Source organism: Sminthopsis crassicaudata, chromosome 4 (assembly GCF_048593235.1).
Source record: "Sminthopsis crassicaudata isolate SCR6 chromosome 4, ASM4859323v1, whole genome shotgun sequence".
In the NCBI taxonomy this organism is placed as follows: Eukaryota; Metazoa; Chordata; class Mammalia; order Dasyuromorphia; family Dasyuridae; genus Sminthopsis; species Sminthopsis crassicaudata.
In genome coordinates this window covers 373,385,209-373,401,995 of record NC_133620.1, presented here as the reverse complement: position 1 = coordinate 373,401,995, position 16,787 = coordinate 373,385,209, and the positions used below count along the sequence as shown (strand labels likewise).

General features: G+C 61.5%; 1 protein-coding gene across 3 annotated transcripts; it reads right to left on the bottom strand.

Annotated features, from left to right (window-relative positions):
• Nucleotide 1: 1 nt before the first annotated feature.
• On the bottom strand, nt 2-15,829 carry ZBTB7B (zinc finger and BTB domain containing 7B). Of its 3 annotated transcripts, none has more exons than XM_074265281.1 (3): nt 15,813-15,829; nt 3,109-4,235; nt 2-2,379 (listed from the first exon to the last, which is right to left on the bottom strand). In XM_074265281.1, the coding sequence occupies exons 2-3, from the start codon at nt 4,227-4,229 to the stop codon at nt 1,914-1,916; spliced, it is 1,587 nt and encodes a 528-aa protein (XP_074121382.1). In that variant the 5' UTR covers nt 4,230-4,235; nt 15,813-15,829; the 3' UTR covers nt 2-1,913. The 3 variants fall into 3 exon arrangements, with proteins under 3 accessions (XP_074121382.1, XP_074121381.1, XP_074121383.1); XM_074265280.1 differs by having other exon boundaries at nt 15,796-15,819; XM_074265282.1 differs by lacking the exon at nt 15,813-15,829 and adding an exon at nt 15,498-15,717.
• Between the last annotated feature and the right edge of the window lie 958 nt (nt 15,830-16,787).

Below are 16,787 nucleotides of genomic sequence, written 5' to 3'. Positions count from 1 at the left end.
CTGCGAATCTTAAATTATTATTATTTTCTTTCTGTTGCTTACACCCGAGGGGAGGGAAAGGGAACGGGGCAGGAGAGGGGGAACTGCCCCCCCCAACCCTAAGGCACTGACTGGAAAAGCCAAGGGAAGGGGGAGGGGAGGCCAAGGTGTCCCCAGTCTCCCTCCCCCCCAGCCCTGGGCCCCCCACCACCTGAAATGCTAAGATGAGGCCCGGGGCACCCAACCCCCCAATATATTACATCATCACGCCTTAAATAGATACAGGGACTGGTCCCGCTACCCTCTCCCCGACCCCCCTAGCCCGGGGGGAGAGGCCTGAGCAGCTGTGCAAATGGGCATGGGGCACAGTGGGAGGGGGAGGAAGGGAAGACAGCACCGGCCCCTGAACCTGCCCCCCGGGAGGGGGAGGGGCCACCAGGCCAGGGAGGGGAATAGTGCAAGGCAGAGTTGGGGTGGGGGAGGGAGGGACCCCCCTCACCAGCCCAATCAGCAGAGCCCAGGCCACAGTGGGGGTCCAGCACCCAGCGAGGAAGAGGGCTGGAGAGAGTCCCCAGCGCCCTCCCGTCACCCCAGAAATCAAGAGGGAATTAAAATTTTCAAACTAGATTTCAACAAGACCAACAGAAGATACTATGTACAGAAGGATGGGTGGATTGGATCCTAAAGGAGAAGGGGGTGGGGAGAGGGCGGGAAGAGACCCCCTACCTAACACAGGAGAAGCCCCCGAGAAATGGGGCAGAACAGGGACAAGTATTTGTGCAGCCCCTCCAGGGACCTGCAGCACATTCAAGCCATTACGGCGCCGCCGCGAGGGGGCGCCCGCCCACAGGCAGCGGGGGTTGGGGGGGTGGAATCTACTCGCCCAAAGCGGCCGCGAGGGGGCGCTCGCCCACCAGCCCGGCCTCCCCCTCCCCTTCCCGGCCCCCGTCCCTCGCCCCCCCCTCCCCCCCCCCCCGGCCGGCAGCGGCGGCGGCGGCAGTAGCAGCTGCAGCGCCAGCCCGGGGGCGGCGTGAGTCAGGGGCGCGGCGGCGGCCGCACCAGGGGCAGCGGCGGCGGCGGCGGCCCGCACCTGGGCGGGGAAGGGAGAGGGCCCGGGGAGGGAGGGCAGGGCTAGGATGGGACGGAGCCCGGCCCGCCCAGCCCTCTGGCCGCGGGCGGGGAGCGGCGGGAACAAGACATTCCCTGCCTGGGGAAGCGGGAGGGAGGGGAGCGGGTGGGGCTCCTCCTGCTGCCCCCGGGGGCGGGCGAGAGCATCTGGGCACCCCGCCCCCTCCGCTCTCGGCTCGGACCCCGTGACTCAGCGCCGGGAGCCGCCTGCCCCACTCTCCCTCCGGCGCCCCCAGCCCCCGGCCTTCCCTCCCTGCAGTCCCCCCTCCGCTCCCAGGCCGGTCCTCCCCGCGACCCCCACCCCGACTTTTGCATAATCCACTGCCAGGAAAAGGGGAACAGAAAGCAGGAAGAGGGTCGGGAGAGGAGGGGCAGCGTCCGCCCAAGCACACAGCCCCGCCCCTCGGGCGGGTGGGGCAGGGATTTGGTCCCACAGCCCGCACCCCCCTAAAAACCCGCATAGCCGAAGAGGGAACCCCCACAAATCAGAAATATATTATTGCTTCTAATCCCTGGGAAGGCCCAGGGCTGGGGAGGGAGACCCCGCCTTTTACAATAGAGCTGTGTGTGTGTATATATATATATTATATATACAAAATATTCTATATGTATATATACATATATATATATATATATATTTATCGCCCCTTGGTGGGGGGAACAAACTGGGAGCTGCCAAGTTACAGAGGAGCCGAGTCTGGCAAAGTTCCCCTGACCCACCCAGGACAGTCTGCTCCAGAGCCCTCCCATTCCTTGGCATCGGTGCCCACCCTGGGACTCCGCCCTAGTCCAGCTCCTTTTCCCATTTAAGAGGATTCCATGGCACCCTCGGCCTGGGGGGTGGTTGGTGCCCCCTCCTCCTCATCTTCTTCGGGAGGCCCTGGGGGAGGAGGAGGAGGCACGGCCCTGGCTGGCTGCTCCCAGAAACGTGCCAGAGAGAGGCGGAAGTCATCCAGATGCCCGTTGGAAAGGTCAAGGCCAGGGCCGGCTGGGGTGGGTGCCTGGGGTGGGGGGTAGTGGGGAGGTGCATCATCTTTTCTTCGTCGGCGGGTCCGGACCTCCAAGCAGTTTTGGCCCTTCAAGTGGCGCTGCAGGTGGTCCTCCTTGGCGAAGGCCTTGTGGCACAGGTGGCATTCGAAGGGCCGGTCGCCTGTGTGCAGGTGCATGTGGTTCTTGAGGTCATAGCTGTGGAGGAAGCGCGCCGGGCAGTGTGGGCACGAGTATGGCCGTTCACCAGTATGCTTCCTCATGTGGATCTTCAGCTTGTCGTTCCTAGAGAGGGGTGGGGGGGTAGAAGAGATAGGGTAAGCATCTGCAGGTGAGAATAAGGCCTGGAAAAGTCCTTGTGGCCTCGCAGACGCCCCACTAACCTGATTTCTGTACATGTTTACCTTTCCCCTCAGCCCTGCTCTCACTTCTGCTCCATCATCACCACCATCCTCCTCCTCCTCCTCCCTGTAGCTCTGTCCTCAGGCACTGGGCTTCCTGATTTCCCTCCCATTTTGGCCTCATTTGTACCTAGCCTTAATCACTGAAAGGCATTGCCTCAAAGTGAGATCTGGGGGGACCTCAGTTTAAAAGGCCAAGGTCTCCCACTGCATCCAGAGCCACGTGCATTGTCCTGATCTTCATCTGGCCTCCTGGACCCGAATGGCTCTGGAGGGGGAAGTGAGGCCGGTGACTTAAGCCACCTCCCTAGCATTTCATGGGATTGCCTCCCTGGTGTCCTGCCCCACTATGAGAAAGGATAAACAACAATCCATTTTAGCTTCATTCTGTTCTTCATCTGCCTGGTCCCCATCTGCCCTATTGCAGTATCCAAACTGTTCATTTTGGCCTTTTTGCCCCCTTCCTCTGTCCCTCTCTCCACTTCCTCTACATCCCTGTATAGTCCTCCCTAGGCTGGGGATTCCACCCGGGGCTCCTCCCCTTCCTGGGTCCTCAGTGAGTATGGCACTCTCCTGTACCCTCTTGCCCCTCTTTACCCCCGCGGAAATTCACCTGGTGAATCTGACTCCACAGACTTCGCAGGCAAAAGGCTTCTCACCAGTGTGGGTCCGCATGTGTCGGGGTAACTTGCCCGCCCCGTGAATGATCTTGTGGCAAACAGGACATTCTTGGGGCATCTGGGAACGACGCTTGCGTACCAGTTTGTCCTGGCCATCTATCCCCGGTGTGAGGGCTTCGTGGTTCAGGGAACTCAGATAGGCCATCAGGTCGGGGTCAATGGCATCTTCATCTGAGCCCAGCTCTTCAGGGGATAGGGGGGGCGCTCCGCTCTGAGCCAGACCATATGTTGGCGGATACACCAGGTCTTCCTCTTCTTCCTCCCCCTCATATCCTTCATAGCCCGGGTGCCCCTCAGGGGGTGACCTGGCCCCACCAGGGGGGCTATAGCCATCACCTAGCCCAATGCCACTTGTTGCCTCTTCCTCATCTGGGTAGGTAAAGGGGTGGGGGTGAATGGCAGCCACATCAGTTGCCAGATGGTTGGTTTGAGGCCTCTTTGTCTGCAAAAAGGCTTTTCGGGGCTTTCGGCTTCGTCGAGGAACAGGCCGTGTCGGGGGCGGTGGTGGTGGAAGAGGGGCTGGGAGGGGACTGTCATCCCCATTGGGCACCCGAGTGCCCACAGTTGCAAAGGCCTCCAGGTACTGGCGGGCTCTCTCACAGTCATCTTCATCAGGACCAGGGGCTTCCAGCCCACTCCCCTGCAGGATTTCCACACAGGCAGCAATGACACAGGGGATCTCCAGCAGTCTCGCCGCCTGGAGGACAGCAGGCATGTTGGCGCTGCTGGTGGTGAGGGTGGCTGTGTAGGCAAACTCAAGCAAGGCCCCCAGTGCTTCAGGCCCCACAAAGTCCAGTTCACAGACGCCAGCACCCGCGGAGGCGGCCATTCCACCACTGGTACCTGTGCCCCCGCCTCCCTCAGTGAAGAGTTTCTTAAAATAGTGGCTGCAGGCAGCCAGCACTGCCCGATGGGTTCGGTACTCTAGGCCTTGGGTTCGGATGGTGAGATCGCACAGCTGGCCCAGCTGGCGCTGCTCATTCAGACAGCTGAGGAGCTCACTGCTGTGATCTGGGAAGGGAATCCCAATGAGATCATCTTCAGGGCTCCCCATCCTCACCTGCAGGGAGGGGGAAAAGACAGGGTTAAGAGGGGAAGCTTGGGGTTTTTTAGGGAAGGAGTGTAGGGGAGTTTGTTTAACCAAAGCCCCAGCTTCAGCAGCTCCATTCATTCCCTCTCCCTCTAAGAAGCCATCTCTTGGGAATCCCTAGGGAAAAAATACTGGCCAAAAAGAAGAGTTGGAATCTAACCCCAGCTCTGCCACTAAATTTACCGTGTGATTTTTGCCCAGGTCACCAAAACTCAAGTTTGCTCGTCTGTGAGCCATCATGGGATTACAGCTTTAGAGGAGGTTAATAGTCCAACCCTTTACAAATGTAGAAACTGAGGTACAAAGGTGACCCGTTCAACGTCACACAGATAACAAGCAGCCCAGCTCTGGGTGTGCGCCCCGACTCCAGAGCTCAGGACTTTTACCTCTTGCTGCGCTTCTAAGTGATCTCTAAGCTGTTTCAAATGTGCTATCATAGTGTGATCTCTGCTCTCCCAGCCTCCTTTCAGACTACCTCACTTCTCCCATAGGTTGGGGCAGCTCAAATGAGGTGATGGACACAGAAGAAAGACCACAAAAGGAATCACAAATCGAATGCAGTTTTACCCTAAATTTTTCCCTCCATCAGGTTCTCTCCATCTGGAGCGCCCCTCCCTATCTAGTGGACGGGAAATGTGCAGCTCCCAGGGGCCCCCCTACATCCTCTCCCCCCTCCAACAATGGGGCCCGGGGAACAGCCACCAAGGGCGCTGGGGTGTCTCTGGTGCTTCCTGCCCAGAAGATAAGCATCTTGCCCGACCCCTCCCCCACTGACAATGCACTAGGCTCCCTGCTCCTACCCCCTCCTCACAGATTCCATCTTCCCCTCCCCCATTCCCAGGCAGGCCCTGGAAGTGGCCACACAAGCACCAATATATCCTCTTCACCTCTGAAGCCACTGCTCTGGTTAGCCTAGGTAGGGTGAGGATTAACTGGGGACCCAAGACGCCTTCCCACACTGCACTGAGGAGGGCACCCACGGGGGTGTGGGGTGGGCACAGCGTCCCGCAGGTCGTGCCCAGGAGAGCAGGTAGGAAGGCAGGCCGGGTCTCCTATTACAAGATATTTACAGTTTCCAAGGTGCTTTCCCCACAGTGACCCTGCGAGGCAGGTTGCATAAGGGTTACTCTCCTCATTTTGAAACTGGGCCTCAGAGAGGCAACCTGGCTTGCTCAAAGTCACTCAGCAGAGCCCGGATCCAAGCCCCTTTGACTCCAAACTTTCCCCTCTCTAATGGAGAGGCCCCTGCCTTTGTGGAGGCCAGATTTCCCCATCTCCTAGTGTGGGCTATGGACACCGCCCCCAGTTCTCTCCACCAAGCCAGGCCTTGGATCCAAGTTCCAGCCCTGAGAGCTGCTGGCAGTGTGACCTTGGGCCTGTCGACTCCTCTCTGCCAGTGAAGGCCTTGAAGGCGGCCATGGCCAAGGTCCCTTCCAGCTCCACGTTTTATGTGTCTGTTACCTCCGCCACGCCCACAGCAGCTGCCCAGCCCTGGCCAGCAGTGGGGACTCGCTATTTGGGGGAGGGGGGATGAGGCGGGGCCCCGAGTTTCCTCCTTAAGATACAAGAGCAGCATTGTGTCTGTGCGCTGCTCTCCTGTGCACCTCCCTGATTGCAGAGCCCAGAGGAGGCTCTCCCGCCCCCAAGCCTTAAGCAAGCAGCTGCCCACATGGGTTTCTGGGGGGTAAGGGAGCCGGCGTGCCCTACCATCTGCAGGTATCCCCTTCCCCAGGAGGGGAGCCTCTCCTGCCTGGCTGTGGCCCTTTGTAAAAGGCTCTCAGGGCTCTCCCTGAGGCTTAGCAGAAGCAGAACATACACAGAGCCTGAGGTGGGCAGCCAGGGGACCCCAGGCTTACCCTCGAGGGGGGATGGGGCTGTCCTGGAGGTGCACTGGCTGTGAGCCGGGCACCGGAGGGCACTCGGCTCTTTCCATTCCCTTACTCCTGCCACCCCCCCCTAGTTTTCTCTGCTGAGCCCTCCCTCCTTCTCCCACCCCAGGGGCGATCTCCTTGGCAACCTGGTGTGGCGGGGGTGCTGATTGGCTGACCCCACTCTCAGGTCACGGGCGCAGCTTGGTTCACCACGCAGCTCTCACAGGCTCAGGCAGGAGTGGGTGTTTAACTCCTTAGAGCCACACCACTGCCCATTCCAAGGGGATACTGGTCATGGGAGTGAGGGGCAAAGCAAGAGCGGGTGAGAGCCCGATGAGGAATAAGGCCAGCCCACCTTCCCTCCCTAGGGAGATTCCCCCAGAATCCTGGCACCTACACCAATCTGAATAATACCTGGTGCTAGGCTGGTGCCAACCAGGGAAGGGGGCACAGTCCCAGCTTCTGGGAGTGTATATGGCCACTGGAGACCTTTCTTTCTCCTGGGGCAGGGTGTTGGTGCCGGTGTGCCCACTCCCCCTCGGGCAACCTGCCCACCTCTCCATCCCAGAGCGCCCAGCCCCCAACGCCCCATGAGGGCGGCCCCATCCCCACCCTGCCTGGCATGCCCCCTCTTGCTAAGACCTCGTGGGCATGGACGGGTGTGGTGGTAGTTGGGGGGTGGGGAGGGCAGCTGTGCTGGGGGTGCCAGGGAACCAGGCGAGGTCTGTTTGGTCTGTTTGCCTTGGGGGGGGACGGGAAGCTGGGGGCCCCGCCCCAATCTTCCCCCCTTGCCAGCCACCCCCCACCCCCACCCCCCCAGGCTCCCCTCACTGTCAGGCCTGCTCGACCGGCCGGGCAGGTGGGCAGCTCTCTTGAAACTGGGCCCTGAGTCAAATCTGCCCCATCTTGGTTTGGGGGGGGTGCAATAAAGAGATGAAGAGGGGGAGACCAATATCGCCAGCTAGCCTCCTTGGTGCCAGTGGGCACTAACCAGGGCATGCCGACTTCTCTGGAGCCAAAAGGGCAGAGGCCGTCGGCCCCAGGATTTGGATAAAGCAAAGTTTCGTGCCCTGCCCCAGGTGCCAATACCAGGCAGCAAGGGACTTGCGGGTTATAATAAACGGCAGGGCCAATGATGCTGGTCGGTGCCAGCTGACGGGCAGGTTTAGGAAGCTCTGGGTGGACAGTTGAATAAAGCAAGCTGACCACCACCTCCCCCACCTCTGGGATTAGGGGAAACAGCTTAGCGGGGTGGAGCCAGGATTACGGGGTGAGGGAGAAAATAGATACTGGACTAAGACACAAGAGTCCATTCCCTCCCTCGTTTTTCCCCACCCCCCAATATTGTCAGATTCTGGTGTTGGGAAGGCTGGGCACGGAGGATGGCGTGGAGGCAGGGCCGCCAGGTTTAGTTCTAGAGAAGCTGCTAGAGTTGCCCGGTTTTTCCGAGAGAAGTGTTTAAGATTCCACAGATTTGGAATAAAAACAGACCCTCAAAGCGAGCTAGAAAGATTAGAGATGGGGCAGACTGAGCACTGCCTCCCTGAGCACCTCTTCCCCCATGCTTCCCCCACCCCCACCCATCTCCAGCTTCAGGTTTTCTTCCTGTTTTTGTGGAGTTACTTGCACGAAGCCCAGGCTTTGGCCTGCGGCTGGACCAGGGGATAGGGGTGGGGGTGGGGGAGGGATGACCAAAGAGCCAGACTGGTTTCCCCAAAGACCTCGGGCCGCTGCCTCCACGAGACTTTCTGACCCATTCTCAAACCTTGCATCTCAAGGCCGCTCGGTAAGATGGAGAAGCCTGAGGAGAAGAGGGGATAGAAATCTCATCTGCTGCTCTGCTTGCCATGGCCGCTTCAGAGAAGGCCTTTTATCCCAAGGTGCACAAAGGAGTGGTGCCCTCCAGCCCTAGCCCCTCCAGCTTCTGCTGCTTCCCCCCATCCCTTCCCCCTCCTAACCTCACCACCCCCAGAACTCACACTTCCTGGGGGCCAAGACAGGGAGGGGAGAGACCGCAAGCCACGAAGGGGGAAGGAGGTGAGAGGAGCTGGCTGCTTCCCGGTGCTGGGGGGGGGGGGAGTCCACCTCCCCCTAAGCCTCTCATCCCAGGCATCCAAAAGGGAAAGACCTTGGTGCACCCACCTTAGTCTCATCATGCCGCGAGCCCCCGGCAGCCCAGGTTCCCAGCAGGGGAGATAGGAGGGAAGAGGATGGTGGTGGGAGGGCAGGGGGTGCCTAGGTTAAGAAAGCCCTCACTTCTCTGCAATGGCCCTCATGGAGTGTCCCCCTACCCTCTCTTCCCCTTCCTTCTGTCTCTCCTCACCACACTCCTCCCCATTCCATTTTCTCCCTTTGGTTCTCTGGAAGATCCCTGTTCTCAGCTCTTCCTCTCCCTCCTTCTGTCCACTCTCATCCCCCTCAGGCCCTTCCTGCGACCCGTCCCCATCTTTCCCACTGAATCCTCCGCGGTATCTCTCCCAGACCCATTCAATCTCTCTACTAGAGGGTAGAAGGCAAGAGAAGAACGGAGCACAGAATCAAATCAGAGCCAGAAGCCCACTTTGTTCAAACCCCGGCAGTGCCATAGGAGCCGATGCCCTTGTCCAAAGTCCTCACGACGGCCTCTAGGATTGAGGAAGGGATAGAGGAGGGGAAAAGAAAGAAGGATCGAGGGGGTGGGGTAGGGTGGGGAACAGTGAGAGCGGATGTGTGTGGGGGTTGGGGACAGGCTTAGACCGTCAGATTTTCCAACCCTGGAACCACCGGACTTCCCCGGGGGGCGCCCCACTCTGCCTGTTATCCCCTCAGGAAGACCCCAGGATTCAAGAGGTCATGTCTAGCTATAGGGGGTACGCCAGCCAGCTCCCAGCTCTCTCCACGGAGGTTTGGCAGGTGTGCCCAAAGGTACCAGGGTCTGCCCTGCTGCCCACCCCCACCCCTTGAGGCTCGGCGTCTGTGGGGCGGGTAACCGAGCCGCCTGGTAACCCCACACCCGCCATGCTGCCGGCAGAAACCTGAGCCCCCCAGCCCCAGAAGACACCCCAGCCTGGTCCCCTGAGCCCAGCTCCTTGGCCCGGTCGGCCTGCCAACCCTATCTTCCCACCCTGGCAATCTCCTAGTCCAACTCCCCGAGGGTCAAGGTTTCTGTTCTCTTCCGCTTCTCTGGTCCCCTCAATCTTTCAAACGTTTCCCGGACATCCCGGTGCCCGCAGTCCCTTCATTTACCCATCTCCCCTGGAGTGGCTTCTCTTCGTCTCCCCTAGACTGCTTTCAAGGCTCTATCGCCCCCATTTCTTCCAAGACTCCCTAGGGCCTCGGTCTCCTAGTCCCTGGGGAGCGGGCCCCACTCACCTGCACGCTGAGGGGCGGTGGCTGCAACTCCTCCTGGGCCCCTGGGGGGAGCAGGCAGGGGGGAGGCAGGGCTTGGGGGGGTGTTGATGGGCGGGTTGGGGGCGGGATGGGGGGAGCCCGTTCCCCAATCCAGCTCCCTTCTTCAAAGGGGCCGCCCACGGCCTGGCCCAACCCCTCCCCCAGCAGCCTTAACCCTCTGGGTGCTGGCCCTCCCTCCCCCCCCACTTCAGGCTTGGAGGGAGGGGCCACTGGGAGAGCCAGCACTGTGGGAGAAGGACCCAAGAATCTGGCAGAACTCTGCCCCTGGCACCATTACTAGAACTCCTGGTCCCCTCCCTCCTTCCCCCCACTCTGGAAGCAGGTGAGGGGGCAAGGAGGACGAGGAGCTGGGGATAGCGGAGGGCTAGGACGGACAAAGGACATGAAAACGTGTTTAATGGGCTGGGAGAGCCAGAGAGCTCCGGGGCTGAGGGGCAGAAGTCTTAGAAAGGAAGGGGAGAAGCAGGGAGGAGTGGGAAGCCTGCAACCTGGGTGTCTCTGAGGCCCAGGGTTCAGACCCTTAGGAGCCTCGTTAAGGAGCAGGCCCCCCACCCCATGGGAGCTGGCCAGACCCTCCCACCCTGGTGACAGGCTCGGGCCCTCAGGGGCCAGGCGGGGCAGCACCCCGCCCTCCCCATAGCCTCACCCCAAACCCACTCACATACCACAGCTCCTGGCCTGGGCGCCTGCCCCTGCCAACCAGGCCAGGGGGCAGCAATCGCGCCAACCCCAAGGCTGGGGGGACATGGGTACGGTGTCTCCTTTGGGGGTGAGAGAGGGGAGCAACGAGCACTGAAAGAGGAAGGAGCCAGGAGGGGGCATCTGCTGGGAAGGGCCTGGCCCCACCTCTTGCGCAAGCCTGCTGCCATCCTGGCCAGTTGGGTTGGGTGGGACCTGCCTGGGCCTGAGGAGGGGCACCCAGGACTCTGGTCCCTGCTTAAAGTTCGGGCAGGAACAAAGAGGCTCCTTTCCTTGGCTGCCAGGGACCAGGGACCTCGAGGCAGGAGGTGCTGATATTGGGGGGCGTCCCCTGAATCCAGGCACGGCTGACTAGGCACTGGTTGAATTAGTTTCTGCTGGAGCCCGGGAAGGGAACAGGGTGGGGAGACTCTCAGTAATGTCCCCTGAAATGCCCCCTCCCCTTCTCTCCTGCTGGCAGTTGGCACTGTGCCCCTGGCCAGCTGCCCCTCACCAGCTCCCTGCCCGGTTGGCACCTACCCACCAGGATGCTGGCAGTACTGCCCTCCCCCCAACCAATCCTCCTGCTCTCAGGATTCTCATGCCAACTCTGGGGTAGGGATGGGGGAGGGTTATGTTACCCTTGCTGCCAGCCTGGTGCAGCCCTGGACCCCCGGGTCCCATAGACAGACAAGCCTGGAGGCCCTGGTTCCCAGATCCCTCCTTCTGAAGGCAGCAGTTATTTCCAGGTCTCCCTAAGCACCCTCACGGAGAACCTGTAGTCAGTGATGGGTGTTATCTGTAGCACAACAGTGGAGGCCCCGCGCCGCCAGGGTGGGGGAGGGGGCACGAGTTCCCAGGCACCAGATGCCAGGCTGCAGGACCCCCCCCCCCCAGCATCTGCTTGGACACCAAAGTCCCTGCAATTCTTGCTGGGTTCCCTGGAGCCCCTGTGCCTGGGAGGGGGTGGGTGGGGCAGCACTCTGCCCTTTGATCCCCATAAAGGGAGTGAGCAGAGCCTGGGGCAGGTGAGGGGTTCACAAGGCGCCCCCCAATTTCATTTCCCCCGGGGGTAGTTGGGCAGGGCGTGGGCACTCTGGGGTGGGGCCACAAGAGAAGGGTGGGTGGACTCTCTCCCCAGAGGGCATGTGACACTGGCATCAGGTTCAGGGCAACTGTGGGTGTCACGGAATCATGGAGAAGGCCACAGGAGCTTGAGGTGGCCAAGGCAGGACAAACATGGAGGAGATGCACCACACCTCGCTCTGCCTCCCTTCTTACCCACTCCCAACATTTCCAGTATGACTGACTACAGTTCCCAGGGTACTTCATGAAGCACCCTAGTGCACCATGGGAGTTGTAGTTCACTTGACCTACTCTTGCCAATCTAGGTCCCCCCTCCTGCCTTGAGCTAGGGCCCAGAGTGGTGTACAGAATGGAGGAGAAGTGGAAGATGGCAAGGAGCCTTGGTTTAGGAAAACATGGATGGAGAAGGAGTCATGGGGGGGCAAGCTGCCCCCCACTCCAGAGCCCAAGCAGAGGGGAGGCGAGGAGGAAGGAAGGAGGAGAGGATGTCTGTTGAAAGGGGCATATGGGTGGGGTGGGGGTATAGGAGGGGAAACAGGAAGGAAACTAAAGCCAGAGACATGAGGCCCCTGGAACAAAGGCCCGGGGAGCCCCCACTCGGAGGCTGCGGGGACGAGGGTGCCCCGCGTGGGCCATGTCCACTGCAGCAGCACGGGAGGAGCCTGCCTGGCTGATCTCTGCCACCTGCCCTGCCCGCTGGGCCAGCCTCTGACCTTTAGGGGCCCACAGTTCTGAGGAGGCTGCCGGGGAGGCCCAGGAGCGCGTGGCTTTGCCGAGTTAGTCCTTGGGGTGGAGGCCAGGAGGAGAGAAGACAAGGATGCTGGCACACGGTGGCCATGCTCTCCATAGCCCTCCCCGCCCCCACCCCATGCAGAGGCCCTGCTAACTCGGCTGCCTCCTCAGTGCCCCCTTGACCTATTTTGCAGAAAGAGGGTTGGTTGGTGGAGTGGGGGAGGGGATGACGAGCGTCTTTCTCCAGGACAAGCTGGGGGAACATCCAATGGAGCCCTCTTAGTGTGAAGGGCGGACGAGTCTGGGGGGCCAGGCCTGGGGTGATGGACTGACTGCAAGATCCCAGCCTGTTTTCAGAGAAATCTCTGACCTCCAGAAGCCTCCTCTGCTCAGCTGGGATTCCCACTAAAGCACGTTGCCCGGCACGGGCGAGAGGGACTTTTCTTGTTCCTCCAAGGCCTCCGAGGGCGGGTGGGCGGCGGGCGGCAAGTGCCTTCTCCATCCCGCCGGGGCCTGTCTTGGTTCCTGGTTTCATCGGGTGCTGAGAGGAGGTGGCGTAGGGTGGGGATGGGGGTTAGGGAGCTGGGGTGGCGAAGATAGTTTCAAACTGTCCGGGCACAACGTCAAGTTTACTCACAAGTTTACTCAGCAGGAGGGGGAAGAGGCCAGGCCAGACACACCCATGCCAGGGTCTTATCCATCTGCCCATCCCTACCTTCCTTCCCCGCCCCTCTGCCCAGCCTAAGTACAAGGCAGGCACAGGTTCGCTCACTCCCTCATTATTACAGCCTAGCAGAGGCCAGGAAGTCTTCAATGTAGGGAAAGGCTCCTCGCCAGGTGGGCCCTGACTTAGAAGCCTGTGGGGAGGCTGAGCCTGGCAGAAGTAGAGGCCTTAGTCCTGAGGCCAGTAACCTGGCAGAATGCCCACCTACTTACCCACCTGGGTGGGGCCTCTGACTCTTGCTCCCTACTTCTTAGGCCTCTCGGGGGCAGAGGGCCAGGGGAACTGGGCTTTATGCCCACCAGAGGGGAGGGGGAGCACTAGGCCCTCCTCCCTCCATCTGGGCAGTTCTCTGTGACAGTGACCTATGACCTCCAACTCCCAACCACATACAGCTCCCTGTTTGCCAGTCTTATACCATCTGGGAGCCAAGGGGTGCTGCTGGTGCATTAGCCTGGCTTGGAATGAGGGTGGGGGCTAGCCCCCTTATCTGACCTACTTCCCTTTTCTTCCCACCTGCCTTTATTCTTTTCAGCTTTCCCCAAATCTCCACTGTCCCCACCCCAGAAGCGCCCCGCCCCCCCATGCCTACCAGGGGGGGCACCCCTCCCCCACCCTTCCCCAGGGTGCCAAGTATAAGCACACAAAGGGCCCGATGGTGCATTGTTAGCCCAGCCCCCGCTGCCCGCCGCGCCCTCCCAGGGCAGGCGCCAAGCCAAGGAGAAGCTGGGGGCCCTTGAGTACCAGGGGGCACCATGGCAAGGGGGAGGGGGCAAATCCTATCTCCTGGAAACCAGGGTCCAGTTCACCAGGGCCTAGATGTGACTCTGCTAGATTTCGGTGCGGCCTCTCTTCCTGGCACATCAATCCAGTGGAGTCTGCCTTCTTCCTTTCCCAGAGCCCCCTTCCCTAATGGCATTAACCCCTTCCTGAAACCCCAGGGCAAGAGTGGCAGGGCGGTGCCTAGGAGGTGCCCAAGGGAGGGGGCAGTGCCCAGGGGTGCCCAAGGGCTGCACGGTGCCCACGGTAACCATCTAACACACAGGTGTCACTGGGGGAGTCTGGGGTCCCCGGGGCCAGAATGGGAGGCGGGAGCGGAGATTTCTCCGAGGTTTCATCAGCTGCTCCAGGGGGAGCTTCCCCCATTCCACTCTCTCCTGCTGCCACCACCTAGGCCAAGTCACAAATAAGCCCCTGTCCCCGTGCCCCCTGCCTCATTACACCCATGCACGTTCCCCCTTTGGCAGTGCCAGGCAGGTAGAGGGGTGACCAAACCAGTTGGGGGGGGGGAGAAGGAGCCAGCCCCATAATCCTCCAGGCTTCACTCCCCTCCTCTCCTCCCCCCAACAAAGAGTTCCTGTCCTAGTTTAACCCCTCCCTGCCCTACAGGGTCTCTCCCCCCACAATCCCTCTGACTCCCCTAAGGGAAGCGCCGGGGGGAGGGGCAACGCTGACTCATCCCCATTCCCAGCAGCAGAGCAGAAGGGTCCGAGGCATGAGGGGACAGCGCTAATTCCGGAAAGCCCTCCACCTGGCCCGGAAGCCAGGACCGCCTGCCTGCTCCCTGTCTCCCCCTCTCCTCCGAGCACCCACTTCCGGTGTCCCAAACTAGGTCAGCGGCGCTCGTTTCCTGTGGGTCAGCTAGCCCCGGCGCCTCTGCCCCTCCCCTACTCCGGACCTAAGCTCCCCGCCCCCCAGGGCGCCCCGAGGTCTCACCACGTCTCAGCCGCCCTTTGATACGTAGTGGGGGGGCTGGGGGAGCAAGGGACCCCGCCCTCTCTCCAAACACCGGCCGGGCAGGGGCGCAGGAGCTGGCACGTGTCCGGGCACAGCCCGCTGCCCACGCCGGCCCCCGGACTCCCAGAGTCCCCCCCCCCCCCCCCCCGCCCCGGCCGGGACACGTCGCTCTCCGATTCGGGGTGGGGTAGGGGGTGGGAAGAGGAAAAGGGCTGGAGACTCCACGAAACAACCCCCCAAAACCCCCCTTCAAAATCTGCCCTAGCATGCGGGCGGTCCGACTCGGCAGCCCCGGCGCGACCCCTCCTCACACGCGCGCGCACACACCCATGGGTGGGGGCAGGTGCTCCAGCGCCAGGGAATTAGGGGGCGTAGGGAAGCGCTTCCAGGCAGCGCGCCCCCAGCTCGGGTCCGAGGCGCGGGGCAGCCGCTATGAGAGGGGAGGAGGAAGGGACCGGGCAGAGGGGAGCGGGCGGCTGGAGCCCCAGCAGCAGAAACAGGGAGAGCGGCACGAGCGAGCGCGGTCCTGGAAGGTCTAGAAACCGAATAGTGCAGCCGGTAACTTTCCCCGCCTGTCTCCTCCTGCGCCCCCCCGGACTTCTGGCGGGGGTCCAGTTCACCGCGCCGGAGCGGGGGGGGGGCGATGTCCTAGTTAGAGTCAGCGTTTCCATTCCCTCAACCCTGCCCCCGCGGAGGGTCCCCCAACGTCCCGAGAAGCGGCCGGGGGAGCGCTCGGCGCCCAGTGACTCCAACTCATCTCAGGAAAAAAAAAAAAAAAAAGCCACCTGGGCCCCGGAGAAGTGCCGAGAAAGTTCCCGGGAACCTCGCGATCGCTCCGCACCCTCCTCCCCGGCCCAAACCAGTTCCGAGGCGCCGGAGAGAGCGGAGGGCGGGAGTCCTCGTCTCAGCTGCACGGTTGCGCGGGGGTCCCCCTCCCAGGGCGGCCGAAGGACACTGCAGCAGTGTCGGACTGAGAGGGGTGCCCGAGCCGGGAGGGAGGAGCAGGGGCGCACTTACCTCTCCGCCGTCGGGTCTGTCCGCAGAGGGCTGTGAGATGAGGCTGTAGGGAACGCGCTGTCCCCCTCCAGGCCCTGTGGGCTCGGGGGGACGTAGGGGGCCGGAGCCTCGGGGCTCTGCTCCAATATTGGTCAGAAGGCCGCGGGCAGTCCGCTGGCTGCTTGCTCCTGGGGGGCTCCTCCTCCGCCTCCCTTTGCCTCCTCCTGCCTCCCGCCCCCCCTTGGCTGCTGGGAGCCGCTCATCCACCTGGCTCCCACCCACCCCACCCCCCGCCCCCACCCCCCCGGGCCCGCCTCACCTGTCCTGCTGTCTCACCTGTCCTCCAGCCTCCTTTCCCCCCATCCCTCCCTCCCTCCCCCCGCCCCCTCCTGAAGCCCCCCCCACTCCCCTCCCCAGCCCTAGCAACACCCTCTGTCACTTCCTGGTTTTCCACCACCACCCCCCCTCAGGCCCCCCCTCCGCCCAATAAGGACATAAACTTCAGCCCTTTAGTCCAGCCAGTCCCTTCAGAACTACCCGGCCTGTCCTTCCCTTCTCTTTTTCCCCTCTTGTCTCTCTTCCCCTCCTCTTTTGCCTTCTTCCGTCCCTTTCTCTCCTCCTTTCTCTTCTTTTCTTCTCTCCCTCTTTTTCCCCTTCACCTGCCGCGATACCTCTTCCCCTCTCCCTCCTCCTGCAGCTATCACCCCCAGTCCACCTTAACCCAAACCCCGCCTTCTACCCCCATCCAACCCGAGGGGGATGCCCCGCCCCCGCCCCTTAGCTCCACCGCCCAGCTCTTCTATTGATTGGAATACCCGTCAATCGAAATCTTAGGCCCGTCCCAACTTGGCCCTTGGGGAGAGAGGCGGGGCTTCTGGACTGGAATGGTACTGGGAGAAGGGGGGGGTGGAGACCTTGTCTGCAGCAGTCTGGGCACAGCCCCTCCCCCTCCCCCTATTACTCCCATTTAGTCCCAAAGGGCTCCCCAAAGGGTGGGACAGCAGAAGGAAGGGAAGTGGCTTGTGAAGGAGTTAATAAAAGGGGGGAGATTGATTGGGGGCGGAATCAGGGACTCAGTGTTGGGCGAAGGAAGGGTGGTAAACCAGAGCAGGGGAAATAATCAGGTCACAGCAGAAGGAGGGAGGGAAGAGGAGGGTGGAGTCACCAATGGCCAAGGCTTGAGAGCCATGTCCCTCACCCCCCTCCAACTCCCAACCCCCTTAGACTGGAGGGAAGGGGTCTGGTTTTAGAGGTTTCGTTACGAGTCCCTCCCACACGCGTGACAGCATCCCACGGAATGGGGACACACGC